The sequence below is a fragment of the Amaranthus tricolor genome, chromosome 17, assembly GCF_026212465.1.
Source record: "Amaranthus tricolor cultivar Red isolate AtriRed21 chromosome 17, ASM2621246v1, whole genome shotgun sequence".
NCBI classification, from domain to species: domain Eukaryota; kingdom Viridiplantae; phylum Streptophyta; class Magnoliopsida; order Caryophyllales; family Amaranthaceae; genus Amaranthus; species Amaranthus tricolor.
Window position 1 is genome coordinate 17,037,639 of NC_080063.1, and position 26,223 is coordinate 17,063,861.

General features: G+C 31.7%; 2 protein-coding genes across 3 annotated transcripts; both read left to right on the top strand.

Moving 5' to 3' along the window:
• Positions 1–1,051: 1,051 nt before the first annotated feature.
• LOC130804286 (uncharacterized) lies at positions 1,052–7,915 on the top strand. Of its 2 annotated transcripts, XM_057668674.1 has the most exons (5): positions 1,052–1,688; positions 4,531–5,016; positions 5,798–6,310; positions 6,392–6,511; positions 7,285–7,915. In XM_057668674.1, the coding sequence occupies exons 1-4, from the start codon at positions 1,164–1,166 to the stop codon at positions 6,473–6,475; spliced, it is 1,608 nt and encodes a 535-aa protein (XP_057524657.1). In that variant the 5' UTR covers positions 1,052–1,163; the 3' UTR covers positions 6,476–6,511; positions 7,285–7,915. The 2 variants fall into 2 exon arrangements, with proteins under 2 accessions (XP_057524657.1, XP_057524656.1); XM_057668673.1 differs by lacking the exon at positions 7,285–7,915 and having other exon boundaries at positions 6,392–6,831.
• A 5,227-nt stretch (positions 7,916–13,142) lies between these two features.
• Positions 13,143–15,934, top strand: LOC130804109 (myb family transcription factor MPH1-like). The gene is made up of 5 exons (XM_057668438.1): positions 13,143–13,724; positions 14,009–14,085; positions 14,211–14,247; positions 14,524–14,632; positions 15,038–15,934. Exons 1-5 carry the CDS (start codon positions 13,403–13,405, stop codon positions 15,591–15,593), a joined length of 1,101 nt encoding a protein of 366 aa, XP_057524421.1. The 5' UTR covers positions 13,143–13,402; the 3' UTR covers positions 15,594–15,934.
• Positions 15,935–26,223: the final 10,289 nt, after the last annotated feature.

The following is a 26,223-nucleotide window of genomic DNA, read 5'->3' on the forward strand; positions in this document are numbered from 1 at the left end:
GGACTAGGGATGGCCGTGGGTCTTGAACTCTATGGGTCAAAATCCGACCTGATCCTAATTTTAAGGTTCTGGGTTCATCTATTTTGGACTCTATTGATTCTGGTCGAATTTGGGTCCCATGACCTTAGGGTCCGGGTCTACACGTTTGAGACCCATATCCGACCTATAGACTCATTTACATCTTTTTTTTAAAAAAAAAATTATATATTAGTTATCATGTATATTTAATTGTTTGATTGAAATTTTGTTATATTTTTGAACATTACGTGATTTTAAACTTTGTCGGTTCATATAATTTAAAAATGTGGTCGTTGTATCTACACTTTAAAAATTAAAGACTTGATAAATATTTTGTTATAAGAACTTGAATGTTGGAAAACTTCATATATTTCGCTCAATTAGTATAAAGTATTAAAAGATCATCGTTAGTCGAAAATGTTTAAATAATTTTATGCAAATAATCGAAAATTGTGCTACATAATATATTTGAAAAAAATTTTGAGGAAAAAATATTGCTCTGGACCCAGATCCAGACCCTAGACCTGCTAGACCCTTAGGGTTGGGTCCGAGTCTAAAATTTTCAGACCCTACGAATTTGGGTCCGAGTTTGGATCCAATAAAAAAATTAGGGTTTGAATCTGGGTCTTGCAGAACCCGACCCAGATTCGACCCATGTCCATTTCTATCGAGGACGTTCGTTAACAAGATCCAACTTAAAATTCAAATTTGAAAAAATATATGTTTAATCGAGATTACTATTCTATATTGAAATTAAAATTATTCTTCTATTTACCCGAGATAATTTCAATTATTATGAAAAACTATAAATTAAAAATTTAAATGTAACAAAGTATTAATGAAATATTGTTATATCACAATTTAAGACCAAAAAGAAAATTAATTATAATATAAATGATGAAGTATTAATGAAATAATATATACGAATAGAAATTAAAGTAACTTGTAATATTAAATTTACATTTTTACGAAAAATATATTTTCACAAAAAGAAAAAAAAAACGAACTATAATGAAAAAGTGTAGCAATGTAGTAAAAGGAAATCGGGAGTAGGTAGTTGTGCTAAACGGCTAAACCCAGACCCTTTCCATCATTACAGTTTTGAACAGACTACACCCCGTTACCGTTTCTCTCCCTCCTCAACAATGGCCGTTCAAACCGAAGAGGTAGATAATCAACCACCAAATTCTTCAACCACTCCGCTCTCCCACAATGTTCTTGTCGAAGATGAACCAGAAGATAACGATAATGAAGACGACGATGACGACGCTGAAGAAGACGATGACGAAGAAGCAACATCTTCGTCGTCAACGGAACCAAGCGATCGATTAATTAGGGATAAAATGACGAAGCTCGTTAATCGAATGAGGTCTGCACCAGTTGCCTTAAGAGTCCATGATGTGATTATTAAGGGGAATTTGAAAACTAAAGATTCTGTAATTGAAGCGGTGATTTTAGATGACCTGAAGCGAGCTTCTACTCTTCAAGAGATTTTTCAAGCTGCTGCAATTGCGGATTTAAAGCTTCGGCAGTTGGATATCTTTGATTCGGTTAATTTTACTCTTGATGCTGGACCTAAGGAGCTGCCTGGTACTACGAATGTTATTATTATGGTTTCAGAGACGACGAGTCCGCTAACTGGTCAAATTGGGATGTATACAAAGCCTGGGGTATATCTTTCTTACTTTAATTTGATTAATTGATTTTTTTTTAATTTTTTTTAATTTTTAATTTTGAATGTGCATAGCAAGATATTTTCTTAGGGCAATTGTGATTGTTGAATGTGAATGTTTTGAATGTGTTGTAATTTATGTGTAGATGAATCGATTTCGAGGCCAGGATGATTTGGTATGTTAGAATTGAAGCCGAGTTTTTAGTTATAAATGTATTGAGTATTAATGGTTGACTTAAGTGGGTAGAATGTGGAGTATTTAGCTAGAATAATGTTAATTTGCGTGACATGGTGAAGATATCTATATTGGTCATTGGATATCGGTATAAGACTGTAATGCTACTATGTTAGAATATTGATTATAGGACTGCATTGGCCTTTGATTTAATTTGGAGAACTGATTAAATCATTGAAGATGGGGAAAAGAGTGTTGTTAGACTAAAGTTAGCCTTGAACAGTATCTGGAGTGTTTAAATTAGTGAATTTAACTCTACACGTAGGCATTGCATAAGTAACTGAAGTAGGCATTAGCTTTTTTGTATGCTCTAGCTTCCTAAACTAGGGTGTTTTGGAAAAGTAGTTGTTTGATAAGTAAGAATACAAGATGAGAAGGACTTCTTTATCTCAAAAAATCTTGGGTCCCTCTACTGCCTAATGTCACATCTGTTAACCTCTTCAAGCTGTCACTACGGTTCTAACTCTTAAAGCTAGCTTAAATTGCCTTACCTATTACTGGTTTTCGTCATAGTAGAGTTGTAATTTGTTCATAGTCTTGAAAGTTACAAGCTTTTTCCTTTAAAAAACTAGGGTTTTTGGCATTCGGTTGGAAATGGCAATGACAGACCTTATTAAGGGCCACACGTGGCGCCGGGCGCCGGCCCAATGCGAGAAAAAAATTGTAGATTTTTTTGGGTTAAATTTTGTAGTTTTACCGTAAATTTAATTTACCGACATAATTTTAAAAATAACTTAAAACCTACTGTCAAGGCTCACCTAAATAGTCTACTTTTTCTCCGTTTATTGATGGTGTTTGCGGGAAAGTAACAGTGGACAATATTTCAGAATTTGGAAATAAGAATTGCTATATTGCAATATAGCTTATTGAAATGCAAGGGTTTAGAGATGTTTGACGAAGAACAAGGTGCAAAAAACAAATGAAAAACAAAGCACTACTCTAAGGAAGCAATAACACAATGATTTATGAGGTATCTTAGATACCTCCCCCTCAAAAGATGTTTTCTTTCATTAATGATTCGACATACATCAATGAATAAACCTCATACACACTTGAGAATAATCTCTCAAGGTAAAGATCCCACCTTTAAAGGAGAGCACTCACAAACACACTAATATAATGTAGAAAGAACTCTAATGGTGTTAACCCTAGTTGCCTCTATGTATTGGGCTCTCTCTTATCTATTCTCTAATCCTATTTGAGCCCTATATAGCCACAGCCCACAGCATCTTAGAGAAACCATAGGACAAGTTAGAACTTATTCCCCAAGTGAGCACTGCTCGGACGAGCCACATGGCCTCAAATGAGCAGCTGCACTTGGGCATTCACTGCCTTGCTTCCTTTGTTGCCTCGATCGAGCATCTACCTTCTTGTGCCTTGCCACGTTCAAGGCACAACCCAATACCTTCCTTATGTATTCTCTTGCCTTGTTCAAGGCATGCCTTGCCTTGCCCAAGAGGCCCAGACATTCCAAAGCATCAACATTGGTCACTTCATGGAGTGGTCCAAACCTCATCTCTTCATGCCCCATTGCACACCCAACATCATTTTCAAGTGTACAACTCTTGCTATTTAAGTTATGTTTGGCCTTCTCTTCCTCTAATGAAATACTTTATTATTTTTCTCCATTGACTTAACTACTCATTTTGATCATCCACTTGTTTTTTTGTTTTATTCTCCAACCCAATTCCTCTTTCCACTAAATTTCACCCCAAAAGTGTGGGGTGCATTCTGAGAGGGACAAAGGGAGTATCCTTGGTTCTGTTTTTAGCCTTTGTTGCACGTGCCCAAAGCCCCAAACCATTGAAGACGTGTCCCTTCATCTTATCTTTAATGTTTGCAACTTCCAGCCCCTTCGCCATATCAAAAGTGCTGCATCCCAATATTAGAATTTGACAGAATGCTAGAAGATCTACTGTTCCCTTTGATGCTCTGAAGAATTTTGATTTTGAAAGTCAGCAGAGAAGAAAATGAAGTACATGCACATGCAATGGGGGAAAAAGCATTATTCAAAATATCGAGAAATGATTTGCCTGTTATTTTACTATTTATGGTGTCCGTTGACATTTTATTCCATTACTGTTGGCTATTGAGAGCTTGACTCAAAAACAGTAGCTAACAGAAAATTAGAAGTTTTTTGACTATATAACCTGAATCAATGTTTGCTTTTTTTTTTTTTTTTTTTTTTTTTTGAATTCTCTATCCTTAGTGTTCTCCCTTAACAAAAGCTGGGGATTTAGCAGGCTGATTGTTTGTTAGCCTGATTTCTGTTTGCAAGCTTATCTTTGCTATGATTACTTATCTAAACCTACTGTCTACTGTCGTATCTTGAAATTAGCTTTATGTTACTACCTTCCCAATGGCATAATAATGGGGTCACCATGAAATGTTACATTTGTTGTGATATTTTCAAAAATGGAGAGGCATATTAAGCTTAATGGTGGGTGATTTGAAAAGGTTCTTAGCATTTACTATGAGCTTATGGCTTTGGCAGTTGGCACAACTTTGTTTTGTTCCATTGAAGAATCATTTTCCTTCCATGTTATTTTTCAATGCTTATGTTATTGTGCTATATCTTTGCTGACCCTGACGTTCCTTTTAAAAGGTTAGATCTTGGTCTCTTGAAGGAAATTTGAAGCTGAAGAATCTGCTTGGTTATGCTGATATTTGGGATGGGTCTGTATCTTTTGGATGGGATCAGACAACAGAGGTTAGTACTGGTGTCTCACTGCCCAGAATCAGACATTGGCCCTCACCTGTGTTTGCTCGAGCATCTATACTCACCCAAGACTGGCTAAAGTCTTCTTCATACAAAGAACAAGGATTAGGCTTTAGTCTTGGTCTACTATCAACAAGGAACCATGAGTTGGTATACAATTTGACTTGGCGCACCTTAACAGATCCATCACAGTTGGCAAGTAAATCAGTAAGGAGTCAACTTGGGCATAGTTTATTGTCTTCGTTGAAATACACATTTAACATTGATAAGAGAGATTCTGCTTTGAGGCCTACTCGCGGATATGCTTTAAAATTTACTACTTTATTTGCTGGCTTGAATCCTGATTGTCGGAGTGCACGCTTTCTGCGACAGGTATGTGTTACTGTTGTGTTGACCCTTTTGTATCTGTTTTTGAGTTAATTTTAAATTTCAAATTACAGATAACTGTTCAATGTACCTCAGAGTCATTCAATCTGGCTCTGCACAGGGAACTGTTGTCTATGTTTCTGCCACCCGTAGTCCATCCCCATCACTTTGTTTCTTGTCTTTGAAAGCTTTGTGTTGATTTCATTTTTTTAGATGGGTGCATATGTGAGTAAACACAATGTTGGATGTATCCAGTGAACTTTGAATACTTTTGTATGTAAATACGTTTACAATATTCGGGGGGGTAGTTTTAGAAGAGGAAAGGGTCCTTGTTTTGGAAACAAATTTGTGGGTGGGGGGGAGTCCCTTTTACTTTTGTGATTTATGTCACTATTATGGCTTCTTCTCTGATCTTGGAAGTGTTTTGACGTGATAAACCCTTGTGGCATTTGGTGAAATTGTTGGTTTACTAAGTTTTCAATATACCCTGTCGCATAGTTTGTTTACCCCCCTCTCTGCAGTCCAGCTCAGTGGTGGGCTTGAGTTCTAGTATGCTTTTTATTAATTTTCAAATAGAATAGAACAAGGATACCTTCCTTTGGAATCAAGAAAAAACACATATATGATGGGTGTTCCCTGATATCCCATACATCGGCATTTGGCAAGTAGCTATTTCAATTTGTGCTTGTTCCATTTCAATTATGAGTCAGGGCCTTTTTTACTTGATAATTTATAGGTTTGCCATTCTAAATTAATCCAACACAGCTTTTTTGTTTGTAACCAACAGGAGTTTGATTTCCGTTATGCTCTACCATTGGGATTTTATCATACAGCCCTTAATCTTGGGTTATCAGCTGGTGTTATTTTCCCATGGGGAAGGGGATTCTTGGACAGACCATCATCCCTGCTGGATAGGTTCTTCATGGGTGGTAATTCTTCACCAGTTTGCTCATTGTCAGGGCCAAGTTCTCTGTTTGGTTTCAAGTGTAGAGGACTTGGGCCTACTGAACCACGTAGACAAACTAGAGACATACCGTATGATGATTCCAGTGCTGCTGCAGAGAGGGATGCTCTAGGCGGAGATCTGGCCGTCTCTGCATTTGCAGATCTTTCATTTGATCTTCCATTGAAAGTTCTCAAGGAAGCTGGGATCCATGGTCATATCTTTGCTGCCGCTGGTAATCTTGTTAAAATAACAGAGAATGAGTGGCAGAAAATATCCCCAAATAACTTCATGCAATCGTTTCGAAGTACTGTTGGTTGTGGCATTATTGTTCCCACTAAACTATTCCGACTCGAGGTTGGTATATTTTATTCATGTTCAGCTTTTGCATATCTTATCATTGAAATGTTCTTAATTATATTTTCTCTTATTGTGAAGGTTAATTACTGTCACTTAGTGAGGCGATTCGAGCATGATAATGGAAAAACTGGTGTGCAAATTGGCTTTTCTTCCCCATTTTGAACATTGGAAAGAGCCTGGGATTTTTTACTCAGTAATGTATGCTTCTTCCAACTTCTACTTATCCATAATGATTTGAACACTGAAGGGAAAGGACTTATAGAAAATACTGTCAAGTGCTTTCTCCAAGCAATCAACTGAAAAAATGGTGTACATTGTGCAAAAAATAATCTACAAATAAGGAAAGTGCACTGGGATCTAGAATTGCTCATAGATTTACTTGTATTTAGTACTCTTGCCTAGTTTCTGTTGCGGCTTTCTATTAACTTGCTCTTACCAAGTATCCTAACTAGTTTTCAAAGAAAGTGTACATCATAATCCTATGGAAGAATTTCAATTAACGTGATCAGAGTGCAAAATGCAGCAACGGTCTCTATCGCGGTAACTGTAAGGAACGGGAGAGGTCACTACGACACTCACTAGATCACCACTTCGCTTCAAATATCCAAACCAATCAACCCAAAATATCACACAACAAGAATATGAAATGTGGACAGCAATATTTCAGTCACAAAGCATCAATAATAAGCGGAATAAGATGCAAGCAACATACACAAATTATACGTGAAAAACCCCTTCGACGTGAAGGATAAAAACCACGGGACCTCTTAAGGAGTCTACCCTTAACATTCTCTTATTGATGATAAAATTGAGGGTAAAAAGAACCTAATGTAGTTCACAACAATCTACAGCCCACCAACAACAATAAACAATAAGAGATTTGGTTTTTTTAAAAACCTTTACAATTCAGTTGTTGCAACTTTGTTTTTACACTATGATTCTGATGCTATGTGTCTATGATTTTTATTTAGGAGGCTCCAGAAAATTGTCTAGAATACACTCCTTGATGTAGATCGTGGGCTATATACATGGTGTTTGGTTCATTCCTCATATTCTGTCGAATTACTGTTGACCCAATATGTTTAGCTGCAATTGCAAATCCACCATTTACTGGTTGCTCCATAATATATGTTCCCTCGGTTCTCCTTTGATGTTTTCATTTGTCATTTGGGATTGTTTTAATTGATGTTCAGCTAGTCTTTTGAGAGCAGCTGGTCTTGGATGAGGACGAGACTACCTCATAATAAGACCGTAAATTTAGGCTGGTCCAATTCGCGCGTGTAACAACTTGGGTATTTTTTTCATTTTCTGATCATTTTTTAATTTTGATCTTAAAGGTATCAATTTTCAAAATTGAGAAATACCCAGAAAATTGAAATGTTGTTACATGCTCGAATTGGGCCAACCCAAATTGACGGTCTCATAATGAGATCGTCTCGTCCAAGTTTTTGTGTTTTGAGATACCGTCTCTTTGAGAGACATATCTCAAGCCCAACCCATCAAAGATCAACACCTACTTATTGTATTCTTAATGCCTACTTACATTATCCTTAATCCTTACTTATCATATCTTTAATGTCTACTTATCATATCTTTAATGTCTACTTTCGACATCTTAAATGTCCAATTACATCATTGTTAATGTCTAATTACAATATTTTAAAAAATATATAATGGGCCGGTCCAATTAGAGATTGAGAGACTGTCTCTCACAAGAATTTGTGATTGATGTTTTATAAAAAAAATTTCTAATTATATTACATATTTGGGCATAATTAAACTTGATCATCTTAATTTTTATAAATTTATTTTTGAGTATGATCCATACAATGTTCCAATATTTATAATACTTATAATCTCTACATTGTTTCAATTTTTTACTTTTTCTCCAAAATTGGTTATAGATTGGTGTTTTGGTGGCAAGCAGTGCCTGCAACACACTGTCATGCCGTATTGATCTCATAAAATTAGTGACCCTGGTTCACTGCAGCGCCTGCGGTTGGAGCAACAAGTCGTGCTGGGCAATGAGCACACCATTTAGGGTAAATTTATTGGTTATTTGGAGCATTATTTCTTTGACCAAAGGTTGATCTTTGTTTAGGCTGTTTGAAATATCCATGATTCGGTTTATATTTAAGTTTATCGTTTCTAATAATCATGTCCGATTTGAGAGCAAACTTAACATGCACCTAAAGTTAGTAAAATATTAAATATAAATTGATATATAAGGATTTAGTGGTCCGTTTGGTTGTTGGCATTAAAAAATGATAGTGAAAATGACGTGTAGTACGAATGTTCATAAAATATACCTTTTCAAATGCTTTTTAAGTGATAATTGAAAAAAGAATTGAATTGGACAGTAAGACAAACAAATGAATGTGTGTAATTAAGATGGATAGAGAAAATTTATAGATGAGATTAAAAGAAGCTAAGCATAACTATTTTGCTTAAAAAAAGAATCACAAATTCTTGTGAGAGACGGTCTTTTTGAGAGACCATTTCTAATTGGGCCGACCCATTATATAATTTTTAAAATATTGTAACTAGATGTCAAGAATGATGCAAGTAGATATTTAAGATATTGAAAGTAGGCATTAAGGACAATGTAAGTAGGCATTAAGAATACAGTAAGTAGACGTTAATCTTTATTGGGTTGGGTTTGAGATACATCTCTCAAAAAGACGGTCTCTCAAAAAACTGGCTGAAAAAGAATATAATGTAAAATTAATAGAATAAACTAAAATAAATGTGATGTTAATTGAGAGGGACTAAGGGACTATATAGTTAGAGCAACATCAAGTCGTCAAACAAAGTAGTATATTCATATAGAATTATATTATAAATCTTGAAGCATACAAGCTTTGGCATCCCAAATTTACAAATTGTAGATAATACTCTATATGCTTATACTATATGGTTTTTCAAGAATTACGGGTTGTCTCAGTTAAAAAGCAAATACTATTTCTAAAAAAGAATTTTCAGTTTAACTCTCACTCATCATTCTTTTTCTGTGGCCTATCTGGTAATAAAAATAAATAATGCATGGTTACCTATGCATAATTATATAACATGGATAGATGCGTTATGGCAATAAATAATTGATATCAAGTAAAAGACAGACATCCCCATTGTAAACAGATACGGAGATCCGCATTATTAGGGTCACTTCTTTCTATAACTTTTCCTAGAAACTTGTTTTTTTTGGATATGAGAAAGTTGTATTAATATATTGAAGTTGTTGGCTTCGGAAATATGACATTTAAGCTGTTGGAAGTTGACTTTGAAGCTCGGCCTTTTTTTGACATGGACACGGCCTAAACCGATCGGCACAGGCACAACCCGCCTCTAGTTAGATACAGTGGCACAGCTCGCCAATTGTTACAATGGCGCACCACATTCACCATTGATTGAAAACAGAGCGGCACGACATGTGGACCATAATGTCGTTCTATTGGCATGACACATTGACACTTTAGGTCTAACATTTTAGAATTAATTTTGGAATTTTGTTTAAACTGTTGTTGTGGCATGTAAAACTGCATGATACGACTTGTTATTGTTTTGCGTCACGCCTTGACACAAAATGTTAGACACGTGACTTGCTTCAGCATGATTTAGAACAACATGAGTTTTATGTCTATTCTATACTTTCTCAATTAACTCGAATTTGACAATATAGAAGTAGTTATTTTTAAATTTACAATTGAATAACAATTTAAAAAATTAAATAGATAAAAGCAATATTTAAATAAGATTATAAGGAAGAAAAAATTGTGATAAAAAATAATTCAAATTCAAAGAGATAGACCGAAATAAAAAGTTTGTCAAACTTCACTTTAGATGAAAGTTATTTAATGTTATTAAAGTAATGAAACAGAATCGTAAAATTATGAAATTCATCGATGGGAGGTGTACAATTACTACAATTATTATGAAAAATGATTTATAGGCATACAAATTAAACATCACAAGGTAAAGTATCTTTTGATCTACTTGTACAACTTATGAGAGTTAGATGGCTCACTTAAACTCTCGAGATATCCGTGATTAAAATTGGAGAATACTTGTACTACTATAAAAAGATGAATATGCAATTGTAAACCGACCATTTTAATTTTTTTTTGTTGATAATTATAATTTGCTATAATTCAATTTCGTACACAAATTAAAGAGTGACATATTCTTTGTCCCAATGAAATAGCTTTAAATGCAAAAATCTTTATAAAAAAATGATGGAAATATATAGATAAGAAAAAAAAATTAAATCAAATAAGTGGATTAGAATGAAAAATTTTGAATGAAACCAATTCAATAAGAGGAGGAAAATAGAACTATTTTTTTTTTTTAAAAAGAGAGTATATCATAATTTTAAAGGTAAATAATCACACGAGTGCTGGACTTTTTTTTTAAAAAAAAAAGTTTCATTGTTAAAGTATAATGATGCTTTTTACTTTTTCATTTTATGTTTTTACTTAGAATCAAAAGTTAATTACTCTACTTTTTACACATACGTTTGTGATGTCTAGTTGTAAGGTAAATACTCTATATCTCTCTGATTTTGCTCAATTAACTATTTTATTTCAACTTACCAAATTAGTCTAATAATTATTTTTAACATGATTCTACTTAAATATCCACCTGATTCTAAGAGTACAATTTATTTCTCTTGCAACATTAAAACTTATAAATATTGCCCCACTAAAGCACATTATTTCACTTACTTACAATTCCCTAACAACGTACCCACTCACACTTTTTTAATCCTTTTGTCATCTCCTAAAGAGCAAACTCAGGTGAAATTGAGAAATATTAGAGTATATAATATATTCTGGAGCCTTAATTATAAGTTTAAGTTTTTAATTGAATTGGTTTTTTAATATGTTATATACTCTAATAAGGAAGAGAAGGCCGCTCAACCTCTCTTCTTTTTTTTTTTTTTGTATAAAGACTTGCTAAAGAGTTCTAATATTCAAAAAATACACGTAAATTTAATAAATGACAAATCTTAAACGATTTTAATGGGAAAACTAACGTAATAATATAAAACTTAATGTGTGAGTAGCTAACCAAAGAAGTTAAAGATGGCCTAAATAATTCAACAAGACAATCTGTTATCAGAAGGACAAAGAGTATCATTAGATCAATTCAGGCTTTTATAAATAGCAATGATTTTAATGTATTTGCAAGATATTCGATTATATCCAAAATAATATTTCAAATATATGCATGACCAAGAGCACATCAAATCAGAAGTGTCGATGATGACAAGAATAAGTATGTATATTTGGTCCTTTTAAATCCATTCCATTTAAGAGTTAATTAATAATTTTGGAATAATAGAATATTGCAAATATATATTTTTTTTTTCTTCAAATTAAATCTTTATTGTTAATTCTATATTATGTATGAAAAAAATTCCTGGCAATTTGTATACCTCCCAATTATTAAAATTTAAAAAATCATCACTCACATGTATACATTCATGCAAGACATTATATTTAAATTTATTAAGATCACTTGTCCTGTGTTGACTACATCCACTGAAAGAATGATCCTTGTGTCTTTAGCTTGTGTTTTTTCTAGATCGCGATAATTCAGCCTAGGAAATTGTAATAAGAAACTTGATTCATTTTTTTTATGGCCTTGTTGAGAAAATAAAATACTGAGCGTAAATTAATTTTTACTTCAGTTAAAAAGTAAATATTACTAATTAAAAGAAAAAGGTTATGATTTTAATTCTCAATTAACTTTTCTTTACTCAGTCTATCTGACAATTAAACAAAATATTTAGTCAATATGTTTGAATTTATTGGATATTTTTTTTGCTTTGTTTTATTGTTCTCGTTTATCACAAAGTCACTTTAACCGCATTGAAAAGATATATCATTAATTAATTACATAATGATTAATTTTAAATTCAATTAATATTGCAATTGTGTAACAAGGTTGAAAATTCTGTTGTAGGGTAAATAAAAGGGAGAGAAATAATCATTTCTATAGGTGGTGAACCCTTGTCACAAGGGTCAAAGGGTGTGATGGTTTTTATCTCCAAAAGAAAGGGCGTGAAGATGTTCAAAACGGATCCTATCCATATTTATCTATCATTATCATCCAACCTAGTATATTTCATTTATAGAAAAATCTATGGACAGGGTCTGGAGAGGAAAGGACGGCGGCAACTCATACCCATAGAGGAGAGCGCGGCCAAAGGAGTCCCCCGACTTGAGAAAGATACGGAGACATAGCTACACGTGAAAAATAAAAAGGCCTATAAATAAGAAAGTAGACCCACCTACAAAATAAAATAGAAGGGGACAAAAAAAACTAATAAAATAAACGAGGGGAGCAGGATGGTAAGAACACCAAGAGGTAATCTACGAGGGCATTACTAACCCACCTACCCACATTTATCTGACCTTGTATAATAGATACATTTACAATGATGCAAAAATCAATGCGGACAAAAAACTAGACTTTTACCCGATCTAAAACACCAAACCCAAAATCAACTTGATGATCCGAATAAACACTTCTACAAAGATACAAGGAAAAACCCTCAACCACTCAAGCTAACTTAAAATTCTATTTAACAACCAACCCCTACATGATTTCTAAAAATGGATTAAAAAAATGACGTGTATGCAAGGCAATTTTCATAATTTTTTTGTAGCCCTAGTTAGCTAGCTAATTAAAGCACCAGCATGAAATGTAGTCACAAAAAGAGAAAAGAAAGAAAGGAAAAGAACAAGTAGTTGGAGAAAGGAATTATTTATTTTTAATAAATTATTATCAAAAAAATGTTTATAAACTATTATTCAGTAAAAATATATAAGAAGAGAATAAGGTTAAGAATTTCTTCAAATTCTGCCATGTACATCACATGCTAGAATTTTCCTCCATCCTATGCATCTTAAATTAGTCCATTTGTTTCTCCAATAACAATACATACTAACCCACCTACAAAGACCTACCTATTATTTTTGGTCTTATACTAATTAACCCTTTAATATGTCCTTAATCATGAAATTAATTTGGGAAAACAACATATAAGTGAATCCAAAAGGAAAAATTAGAGAGAAATTAATAATCATGATTAGGGCAAGAAGTGGTAGTCCTTTAGAAGGATCCAAATCAAGCCTTTCCAATGATAAAATTGATTATGAGTGTGAGGATGATTCAATAGAGGAGGTGGATGATAATAGCAACCATAGCAATAGTAATAGTAAGTTGTTAAAAGTAAATGGTTCGAGCTCGAGTTCGAGCACAGTGGAGGAGAGCGATAAGAAGACGCTCTCCTCGTCCTCGGGATTTGTTCGACCGTATAATCGGTCAAAGATGCCCCGCCTCCGGTGGACACCGGATCTCCACCTTTGCTTTGTACAAGCTGTTGAGAGGCTAGGAGGTCAAGAAAGTAAGTAGACTTTTTTTTTTTTTTTTTTTTTTTTTTTTTTTTTGATTTAGAGTAAATCAAATAATAATTATCCAATATATATCTTCCTTGATGTATTTTTAATGCTTTTTTATAGAGTATATAAAATATTATGATGTTATAAATATTTGATAACTTGTTAAGGAATCAATTTAAACAAAAATATAAATTGATAGTTGTAATTTTAGGATATGTTATATAATCTATTAGTTGTAAGAGAAGTTTTTATACTATATTTGAGATGTGAAATTGTTGAAAATATGTAGGAGCAACACCAAAGTTGGTTCTTCAATTGATGAATGTCAAAGGGCTAAGTATTGCTCATGTCAAGAGTCATCTGCAGGTAACATCTATTTAATTTAGTGATTTATGAGCAATCTAATTCGAAATTTGATAAGATAATTAATTGTAATTTTTTTTTCCTTTCTATTTTGGTGTTATTGACTCTTTGAATCCATTTATAATTAGATGTACAGGAGCAAAAAGATTGATGAATCAAATCAAGGTAATTAGCCCCTTGTAAATATAAGTTCTTATCAATTTATTGTCTAATAACCTAATTAGGGTTTTGCAAATCTTGTATAAGCATCCCACATAGAAAGGGAAAGGGAATTAATTTTTTATTTATGTGGGTAGTAAAAATTAAACTTTGGTAATAAGGGTGAAAGAGAAAATCTACAACCACTAAGATAATTCAAGATTCTCAATATTTTGCAGATCTAAGTGAGTTAATGATTCTTTTAATATTTTGATTATTGATTGATTAATTTTACTTATACAGCTATGAGCAATCAAGGGGTGTTCATGGATGGAAGAGATAATATATATGATCTCAGCCAGCTACCTATGTTACAAGCCTACAATAATCAAAGATCATCTTTCAATCTAAGGTACAAAAAAAACCCTATAGGCTATAGATAGGAATTTCTTATAGAATCATTTTGTGAATAATTTATCGAATTTTTAATACAAAATAAGTAAATCTGTTTAAATTTGATTTGTAATTTTCTTTAAAATTGGTAAAATTGATAAATCTTTAGAAAATATTTCAATTAGATTATTTATAAATATTTACTGATTTTGTAATCTAAATCTATGCACCTGGTGTATAGTTTAGAAAAACCAGTTAATAAAATTTTAGGTGGCTTCGCCTAAGGCAGGATTTGAGGGACGAATATATGTAATATTATCCTTGTTAGTACATAATACACTAATAACGTAAAGGTTGTTTCCGATTAACGATTGATTAAATAATTTATTATCATAAACCTAAAATTTTCTTTTCTTGCAACAAGGTTAGGAGATTGGTCTAGAAACAAATTGAATTTCAATTATGTTCCGGAAAGGGTGATCTTTTCTAGTAAAAGTAGTAATTCTCAAGCAAATGTTCATGACTTCCAAGGGAAATTTTCAAATTGGATAACACAACAAACACTCAAAAAAGATCCAATGTCACAAACTAATGAATCACCAACGTCAAAGTCTAGCATGGAGTTTGATCTAGCAATTAGGTCAATTTCGGGATCAGCTGAAGGAAGAGAGAAATCGAATTCGTTAAGCTTCCTTGAAAACGACTCGAGAATGGAGAACAATCAAAAGGAAACAATTAGTCATTTGAAAAGAAAAGCAATGGATTTAGATCTCACTCTAACCCTAGCTTCAAATGATACAATTTTTAATGAGTTAACCAAGAAATTTGCAAAGCATAAAGAAGTACTAGGAAGTGAATTATCACTTTCTTTGCAACATCCATCACCATTATTTTCATCAAGAATGGATCAAGATAAGTTCATTAGCAAGTTCAAAGAAGGAAATGAGCAAGCAAGGACAAGTTTGGATCTCACTTTATGAATGAAGACAATTGTTACTTGTAGTTTTCCCAAAAAATAACTTATCTAAAAAGGTATATCTATCTCTGTTCTTATTACTTGCAACATTTTAACTAGCAGCCTTATCGATACACAATTTTGACCATTAATATTTATATGTTTCTATTTGTAAATTAGAAAAAGTCTAACATTTAAAGTTGTAATTTTTTTGGGTATTTACAATATAATTGTAAAATTGGTCAAAATTGAGTATCTAATAATATAAAAGTCAAAATGTCGCAAGTATTGCAAGAAAGCGAGAAACCGACGTATTTTTTATTTTTTTATAAAGGCAACTCCAAAAAAAATTTTCTAGCTCTCAAATTTATGTTGTTATAGAATATATCTATCGTATCATATTAGCATGGTAACTATTTTGGTTGTATGCCTGTGGCTCGTATAGTCCTTCTCTAGGAAATCGAAAATTTATTGATATAATAAAGTGGGTTGTCTCATTAACTTTTAGGCTTCAAAATAAATAATAAAAAAGGCTTTTAAAAACTTAAGTCGTAATATATAATATAATAGGAGCACTCCTTATTTTTTTCTTGATATTTTACTACTTAATAAGAAAAATTAATAACTCATACTTAACATAAAATGTAAGTTATATATAAATTTAAATCAAGTTAATATCAACCATGCACATAAAAATACTTTTTTATGGACCCAAAAAAATTAGGGCTGTAAGCAATAGCGCGACTCATCATAAGCCATGTAAATAAATAAACTAATAAATTAACCACATAATTTTGGTTTTAGATCTTATCCTTTTCGCTGTCTCAATACAGACAAATTTGTATCACATTTTTATTTCCATGAAAATGTTATATACTATTAATTTAATTATACAATTTAAAAGATTAAAAATTTTCATAACTTGCTAGAAAACAGTCATACATATTTTTTTTATCTTAGTTATTTGTTGATTTTATTGCTTTAATGATTTTATTAGTCGATCGAGATAATAACATTGTAATGTATATCATATTTGATCTTAAGGCCTAGGTTATTAGTTAGTTGTTATAAATGATGTTAACGAGTTTTCACTCTAATTTTCATAAAATGTGTTATATTATAATTTTTTTTTTAAATTATGGTAATAAACTGATCCTATAAACATATGTTTTACATTTTTACTTCGATCAACTTTACATTATCATCTGATTAAGTGGAAGTAGAAGAAAATAAATTTTGTAAAAAGAAAAAAAAAATTAAAAAAATTATCTAGAATAATCCAACTTTTATGATTTTTCTACAATAATTCAACTTATTGATTAACCATGAATAATCCCAACTTTAAAGGGTATGTATTCCCCTTAAGTAAACTTGGTAATTGGATGACTTGCTATAGCAAGTTTTATTTTTTTAAGAAAAAGATAAATTAAAAAAAAATATTGAAAAAATTAAAAAAAAATGTTAAAAATATTTCTGATTTTTTTAATTATTCAGAATTTTTTATGTAAATTTTAAAATTTTTTTTCAAATTTTACATTGTTTTGCTGTTTATTTTTTTGATAAATTACTTACTATAGCAGGTCATCAGATTACTTAAGCTTACTCAAGGCAAATACTCCTAAATTGAAATTATTCATAGTTAATTAATAAATAAGATTATTATAGAAAAATCATGAAAATATTAAATTATTCTAGATAATTTTTCAAAAAAATTCCATAAACTTTGTCGGTGATTTTCGTAGCTAGCTAAGTCACGTTATTATCTAGTAATTAAATGGCATAATTCCAATCCTTCGACATATTATAATATCAGTCAATTCCTGCTCTTCAAACCCTCATCCCCTTCCATTGTTAACCCTAATAATTCAACAATCATGCACAACCTCCACCACTCCAGGCATCAGCGCGCCACCATGTCAATCTTTCAATCATCGATCATTATCGATCATCTGTCAAGTTGACTCTTGATACCATGTCAATTTGAATGAATTAACTCAACTAAAAGGTGAAACCGATAATTATAACCCCATAATATATTATACATGTACTCTATTACATGGTCTCAAGGACTCAAGAACGTAATACCTCGTTCATATCATTTGTATCTTTACTTCTTGTTCCAACTATTGCATTATCGTCATTAGACATGTACAATGAGTCGGATAAGAATCGGATTGCCTCAAAAATTAAAACAGGCTTAAATGGATCAGACCATCTCATCAATTCAACCCCACCCATCTTGTTTTATAGTTTTTCTTTAAAATTTCTACAAGAATCAGCATGTTAAACATCATTATTTACATTTGTTAATTATAATTAAACTATTGACTATTATAAATATAGTAATGTATCATATGGTTCAAGAAAAAAATCATAATAGTAACAGGTATATAGCACGTTTATAGTCTACTTCATTTATATAAATAAAAGGTATAGTTAAGGTCCGGCCCATTTAATACTCGACCCATTCAAAGATCATGTATTAAAGGGTCACATCCAGGTGTGCCTATGGCCCTCTGACCCGTTACACAGGTCTAATCAACATGAACGGCGGCTATTAATCACCATCTTTTTGATCATCTTACACACCACCTTCTTTATGTATTATATAGTAAAAGTAGGAGTGCAATGCGATAGTTAGAAAGAATTAAAGAATAATTCTATTATTTTAGGGGTAAATATTAAGTCTAATGGAATGGAGGAGAAATATACCCCTTTATATCGACTTTTATTTTTATAATTTAACTTTATTATCTTCTTAAATTTTGTGAAATATCAGAGAAAAAAGCACAGCACAATCTTTTATGAAAAGAACAGGTAAAGAAGAGAGAGAAGGACACGTTTCATTATTGTGTATTGTACCTTAGATAATAGCAGCAGATGGCCTTTTATACACAAGGTTGTTACAACAGAAGGCACCAGCTGGCAAACACCCATAACAAACTTTATTACAACAGAATGAAACACTAATTATACTCGTATCATCCTGAGACAGCCCTTATTTTAACAACTTAATTAATAGTAATTAATTAAGTTAATTTGAGTATTAAATTTTAAGTATGTTATTTTATTTGGACTCAGAATAATATTTTATTATTTAAGGATATCATTCGTTTTAAATTTGGGACAAAAGTAAGTTATACGATGAAAATAGGGTTAAAAGTAAAGTTTGTCATGGTTAGACACATAAACGTATGAGTTGTCAAACCTTTAACAATATCACTTTACTCATCTTCCTTCATTTCTTTAAAAAAATAGAGAAAACAAACCAGACTCAAAATTGAGATCCCCTCCCCCTCAAACCTCAACACCATTATCAACCAAATGAGTTTGTATGAGAGAGTTACAACCAAAATACTAACAGACTATCATGAAAATCGAGAATAACCAATTATGAGATTAATTGTTCAAATTGAGTCAATTGGGTATTCTTTTAATCAAGTATTTGGTTATTTATTGGGTATTTAAGATCAATTTAGGGCCATTATTCATTCTTGAAGTGGGGTTATATTGATTGTAGATATTGTTGGGGTAGAAGAATTCAAGTAGTCCTTACCATCTTTCATTTCTTTGTGTTAAAATAAGTTTTAAACATATTCATCTTCATTTTATGTATGTGTATGTTAATCTAAAGGTTAAAAGAACCATTAAATTGACATTTGAATTGTTGTGTGTTAGGTTTTTAGAAAGTTTTTTTGTTGGAATAATTGAAGTAGTATCAAGGAGCCATTTTGAGGTCCATCAAAATAGCCATTGAAGAACTAGCAATTCAAGTGGATTTTTGGTTTTTGATTTTCAAGTTTTGTGTGAGTGTGTGGAAATTAAACTTGCTCAAAGATAATCTTACAAACACTACTATCTTTTAAAGTTAAATTCAAGTTAGTTCATGTTTTATAAGTATTATTTTGCTGCTGATTGTTTGGGACAAAATCGTATACTTAAAAGTAGATACTCGAATTTCTACGTTCAAGCTAAGTTCAGAACTGGGTCTGAACTATGGTCGCGTATTGCGAGGTTTTGTGCGACTGCGAGTCCAGTTCAGGACTGGATTTGACTTTGTTTGACTTTGTTTTCTAATCTTCACATGTTTTGTATGTTATTGCTTTATAAAATATGAGTCTTGAAATATCATATTATGAAAATGAAGTATTATTGTTGATTTCAAAGAACATCAAGTGAATTATTGTTTTGTTTTATATTGAAATATTCGACATTGAAAAATGTCTTTATTTAGGAATTGGCAACGATATTTATATTCGAATTATTGTGAAATCCTATAGCTTGATAATAGGTAATGGTTATTCAGATCGGTCTCGAGCCCCCGATCCCGTTTCGTTCTTGTAAGAACCGTATTTTCAGTGATGACGATTACCCGTACTCTCGGGATTTAGATCAAGCCTACTTCCTGATGGTCCATATATTCCATGTTTTAAAGTGCTGTTATATTATTGCTTTAATATGAGTTTTGAATAAATATGTTTGGTATATAAAGTTTTGCTTGTTTCGCAATGAAATCATATATTTCATTTGTCATATTGTTTCGCTATTGACATGTAAAGTAATAGCTGTATTTTAATGATTTCGCTATTAACTTGTAAAGTTATAGCTGTGTGTCGAAAAAGAGTTTGAATTTGGATAAGATAATGTTTATGGGTAGTTACCAAATGAGCAAAGGAATTTTTTAGAAATGTTTGTTAATGACTTGTATATAAATGTAATAGTTTGTTGGATTACTCAATATTTCAATTGTTGATAGTTTTTGATGGGACCTATTCCCTACGGGGGATAGATCCACTTTCAGGTCAACTCTAATATGGATGGACTTTTGCTGCTCTTATGTATTATGTGTCGCGATAGCGAGGGCGACATTTTGCGAAAGTTAACTTGTAATGACATTTTAAAGAATCATGTGGTTGTAAAATTAAAAGATTTAGATATTTTGTAAGGTATAAACTTAGCTTATAAATAATTTGTAACTATTTAAGTTTAAATTATCTAAAATTTTTAAAATACTCTGATATTGGTTTGCTGTGGCTATCAAGCCACAGGTCGGATTCAGCCTAGACTTCTATGAGTCTTCCGATGTGTTTTGTAAACAGTAATCTTGGGCAGCTTGTTTTTAGGTTTTGGGTTCGGTCCACTGACTTTAAGACGCCAAAAAAGATTGATGAGTAAGTGGCAAAGAGCCAAAGGGGACGATATTGCACTAATGAGCAGTGTTGCAAACAAAGTCGTGTAAGTGAGAGGGAGATTTATAGGTATAGGTAGATCTTCTTGTGGGTAAAGATGGAAGGGTAGTAGGTTGAGACAAGTCGACAACCAAGGAAACTTTAGGTATAGAAGAAGGGGAAGAAGAAGTAGGAGAAGACACAGTAGTGGGAGAGTTAAGAGAAGGAGAGGGGGAGAATGTATTTGAGGAGGCAGGAGGGTCAGGAATAGGAGGTGTAGATACAGTAGTAGAAATAGGAGATGGTATAGGAAAAGTAGGATTAGGTAGGAAAGAATCATCATAAGGAGGGATAGGGGTATGTGCAGGTAAATAAAAAGTAGAGAAAGGGGAATGGATGGGAGTAGTAGAGTGATATGTAAAATGATGCTCTTGAAAAGTAACATCCCTAGAAAAGAAAATAGACTTTGTGAGAGGATTATAAGTTTTGTAGGCTTTTGGAGTGAAAGAATAGCCAATGAAGATAGAGATGTCAGCTCTAGTATTGAACTTTGGACAATTGTGCTTGAGTGTGGAAACAAAGCATAAGCAGCCAAAAGATTTAAGATGAGAGAGGGAGGGTGGCTCTCCAAACAACTTTTCATATGGAGAGATGTTGCCTAAAACAGATAAAGGAGATCTATTAATAAGATAAGTGGTGATTTTGATGCACTCCCCCCAAAAAACAAGTGGGAAGGTTAGACTGAAAAGAAAGAGCTCGTGCAACTTCTAATAAGTGACGATGTTTGCGTTCAACGATCCCATTTTGTTGAGGGGTGTCACGACATGATGTTTGATGAATAGTTCCATGAGAAAGATAAAATTCTTTTGATTCACCGTCACAAAGTTCATTGGCATTGTCGGTCCGAATGGTTTGAATTTTGGAATGAAAATGTGTCTCCACATAAGCATAAAACTGTCTAAGAAAAGAAATGTATTGATTTTTTTGATTTCATCAAGTACAACCATGTAGCTCTTGTATAGTCATCGATAATAGTTAAAAAGAATTTTCAACCGTCATGAGTAACATATCGATATGGGCCCCAAGTGTCTATGTGAATCAATTGAAAACTTCGAGTAGTTTTGATAGAACTACTAGGGAATGGCTGTCTTGTTTGCTTGATAGCAAGACAAATGGTGCAAAAAATAGAATCATGAAATTTATTTACATTAATAGTAGGAAATAAAACTTTCAACTGTGAAACAGGTACATGCCCTAGTCTAAGATGCCACAACTTAGCAAGGTCAATATTTTTCTTATTTGATGTAGAGTACTCAGCAGCTACACATGTTGTAGTTTGTGAAGATGAAGTAGGAGAAGGAATGTCAACATAGTAAAGACTATGAGAGAGCCTACCAAGAACCCTTTGTCTTTAAATGGTCCTGAAGCACACAAGTACCATTAGTCTCAAGATCCATAGGCACAGCCTCAATAGGAGATTCTTTGTGTTTAGTTAAGAGAGCCATGAGACTATCAATTTGCGTAGCAGTGAGGCCAAGATTATCAAGATCTGATTTGTTTTCATTGTTTTGAACTGAGCCAGCAAAGCGCCTATGTTTAAATCCAAGTGGATAACCATTAATTTCGAAACACCTCTCAATAGAATGTCCCCTGATTTTACAGTGATCACAGAAATAATTCGAGTTACTTTTCCAATGCCATTTTTGTACTTGTTGAACACGCCAGCATCTGGAGTGTGATGCTTAGAAAAACGACTAGTGAGATGACTATTGTCTAAGAAATATTTTTTGCTAGCTGTAAAAGCCATAGAATTAGAAGGTAAGGATGAAACATGAAGGCGAGCAAGCTCTTTATGCTTTTGTTCTTGATATAGCATACGATAGGCTGTGGGAACATTCGGAAGTTCAGGTAACATGAGGACATTAGTTTTCACTTGACTATACTGATCATCCACCTTCATAAGGAAACTCATGAGACGCTGGTCTTGTTGCAATTTTAAGACCTTTTTTGTGACACCACAACTACAACCATTACAAGTACAAATAGGCAAAGGATTGAAATTATCAATTTCATCCCAAACAGATTTTACCTTAGTGTAGTACTTAGTGATACTCATATTTTCTTCTTGAGATATGTTAGATAATTCCTCATACAACGAATAAATCTGAGAAGAAGTAGAGACACCAAACCTTTCCTCAAGATCAGTTCATATCTTAGAAGCATACTTATTGTACATCTATCCCATATTGTTGCATCTATCCCATGCTTTCATATGTGAAGCATCCGTTGATGGTTGAGGAAGCGTGCCATCAACGAAACATAAACTTATTCTTAGCTATAAGACCAATCATGACAGATCTTTTCCAATCACCAAAAGCATTACCATCAAAAGGAGTATTGACAAGTTTGGTATTAGTATGATCAGATGGATAGAGGTAATATACAGATCAAGGATCTTGAGTCGGATCTCAGTATGAGTTTGGTGCGTTTGATTATCAGAAGAAGTGTGTATGATAGTTTCAGCCATGGAGGAAAGAGAAAAATATATCAAGAAAGTAAAGAAAAATGAGGAAGAAAGCTGAGAAAGTGAGCAAAATAAAAATGAACACCACAGAGACAAGATTGATGAATGGAACAGTAAAAAGACGAACCTATAACAATTTCACAGCAGTATTCCTGCTCTGATACCATGTGAAATATGAGAGAAGGACACGTTTCATTATTGTGTATTGTACCTTAGGTAATAGCACCAGATGGCCTTTTATACACAAGGTTGTTACAACAGAAGGCACCAGCTGACAAATACCCATAACAAACTTTATTACAACATAATGAAAAGAATGAAACACTAATTATACTCGTATCAAATTTTTATCTCTAATACAAATATAGCAAATTTAACTTTTTGCAACATCGGACTTAGTGGCATTAAAATAAAATGACATTAATCTATATTTTTAGTGTAATAATTTGTGATTTTTATTTTAAGTTCCACTATAAAGTGATTTGGTGACATTTTATTTGCCTTTAGTGGCATATGTAATTGTTACTATACTATATAATAACATTTATAATGACATTTATGAGAAATGTCACTAGATCCTATGTCGCGAAAAGATTTAGTATGATTTTATATTATACTGCTAAAGAGTCTAATAAATGCTATCGAATCCACTATATATACCATTAGAAAATTAAATTAGCGACATTTAAATTAAATGTCACTAAATATATCTCACTAAAAGTAAATTTTATTGTAGTGCACGTCCTAATTAACTGAAACTAGTGACCTTTACTCATTGTGAAGTAGATATTAGGGAAAATTAAATTTTGTTTAAAGGGAAAACTTTGTTGTACTTTTAGAGTATAATTAGGAAAAGTTCTTAAGGCAAGCTAAATAAGAAAGTAAAATTGTTCTTATACATAAAATATAAATAAAATCTTAAATATTAATCTGAATAAATAAATTAAATATTTTATGTAAGTAAAATTGAATGAGTACATGCATGATGGTAGTATTGAAGGAGATTTCACATGAATAATCATTAAAAATCATATTTTGGTTTTTTAGCTGATTTCAAACTTTTGAATTTTTTTTTGGAAAATGGTCGAACTTTTGAAATTAAAAGTTTTAATATATATTTTTTTTAATAAATACACTAAATATTAAATACTAAATATTTAATTACATGTAAGTGATCAAAAATAATAATAGTCAAAGAAGCATGTTAGATTAAATACAAAAACCTTATTTGCCAAAAAAAAAAAAATAATAATAATAGTCAAAGAAGCATGTTAGATTAAATACAAAGTCAAACATAACATTTATTTTATTTTAAAACATAAATAAGGAGTATAAGCACTATTTATATTCTAGACACTAGAATTAACACATCATTAGGTTTAGGTTAACCATCACCTACTATATTGAGAAATTAAATAAAAGGCACTTACTTATCAAGGAAAGATCAAGGAGTTAACAATCAACTAAATTACGTCAAAAACACGCAAAGATGAAAGAACTAACAAAAATACTTATATATATATATATATATATATATATATATATATATATATATATATATATATATATATATATATATATATATATATATATATATTATTATAGTATATATATTGCTTGATTTTCGACACAAGCATTAAAATTAAATTTAACTAATTTATTTTATTGGTTAGATAATATCTCCCCCTTACAATCACATCATTCAGTGCAGTGGTTGATAAATTTTTTAAAATATTTGGACCCCTTCAGAATAATATCATCAACTATAGTCATGAGTTTGTCTATATTGAATTTTATAAATTAATTTACGATATAATATATTTTTTATATTATAGAATAAGCCGAAAAAAGGATGTATATGCAAGATTTAAATCAAAAATCTAGTCTAAAAAGTGGTACGTAAATTCCAACTTATACATGACCCGGTTCTCAGTCTAATGGATTACTCATATGTTTTATGACAAACTCGTAGATTTGGTAAAGTTGGATAAATTATTTGTATTGAGTAATGTCTATAATAATTACCTCCATTTGTTTTTATTGTTTGCTTATATTTGATAAAAAAAGTCTCGTAATTTTAGTCAAAGTGTAATAAAAAACTGAGATGGAGAGTAATATTTTCTAGGAAAAATTATTGGGAATAATCCAACCTATTTTTCATTACCCGCTAATAATCCTACTTTTTGAAAATTAAATAATAATCTAACCTTTATTTTCATTTTGTTGTCAATGGACCCTTTAAGAAAACGACATGTTATATCAAGTTTCCTCTCATCTTCTTCCTCCTTATTTCTCATTACCTGTCGATACTCCCATCTTTTAAAATTTTTTTAATAATCCGACCTTTGCTTTTAGTTTGTTGTCAATGGACCCTTCAAGAAGATAAATGATCAAGGCTACAAAATATCAACTTTGCCTAAATTGTAATTGTCTTTACATACTTATCCCATCGATTGTGGCTTACAAAATATCATCCAGATTAAGGCTACAAAATATCAACATTGCTTAATTAACTAGTTTGCCAATTACAAAATGATTAAATAAGTTTGTCAATTACAAAATGCCTTAGTTAACTATCAGTACATAGCAAAAGTAATTACATTGCCAAACAAAACAAAATTTGTAATACATAAATTCATATATACAAAAAAGCATTAAAATTGAAAATTTTAACAAATAAAAATTCAAAAATTTCATACAAGAAAGTATTAATATTGAGAAAATTTAGAATTTTATGAACCATTGACAAAGAAGATGTGAGAACTGTAAAATTTAGGAAGAAGATTAGGGATGAAATTGAAATTGAAAGATGAAAATGAAATTAAAATTTCGGTAGTAAAGGTCATGAAATTTCAGAAAATTAGGATAAAAATACATGTGAGAAGACGCGCACAGTGTTGCTCGTTTTCTTGGCAAATCTCAAATGAGATTGAATGAGGATGGGGATTATAGATTTAGAATTG

What these genes read in the sequence shown, in the direction of transcription:
- LOC130804286 (XM_057668674.1), top strand. Translation starts at nt 1,164, where the DNA reads ATGGCCGTTCAAACCGAAGAGGTAGATAATCAACCACCAAATTCTTCA. An exon ending in GTGCACGCTTTCTGCGACAG is followed by an intron (nt 5,017 to 5,797) that starts GTATGTGTTACT and finishes TGTAACCAACAG; the next exon opens with GAGTTTGATTTCCGTTATGC. An exon ending in CTAAACTATTCCGACTCGAG is followed by an intron (nt 6,311 to 6,391) that starts GTTGGTATATTT and finishes CTTATTGTGAAG; the next exon opens with GTTAATTACTGTCACTTAGT.
- LOC130804109 (XM_057668438.1), top strand. Translation starts at nt 13,403, where the DNA reads ATGATTAGGGCAAGAAGTGGTAGTCCTTTAGAAGGATCCAAATCAAGC. An exon ending in GAGGCTAGGAGGTCAAGAAA is followed by an intron (nt 13,725 to 14,008) that starts GTAAGTAGACTT and finishes GAAAATATGTAG; the next exon opens with GAGCAACACCAAAGTTGGTT. An exon ending in ATGTCAAGAGTCATCTGCAG is followed by an intron (nt 14,086 to 14,210) that starts GTAACATCTATT and finishes ATTTATAATTAG; the next exon opens with ATGTACAGGAGCAAAAAGAT.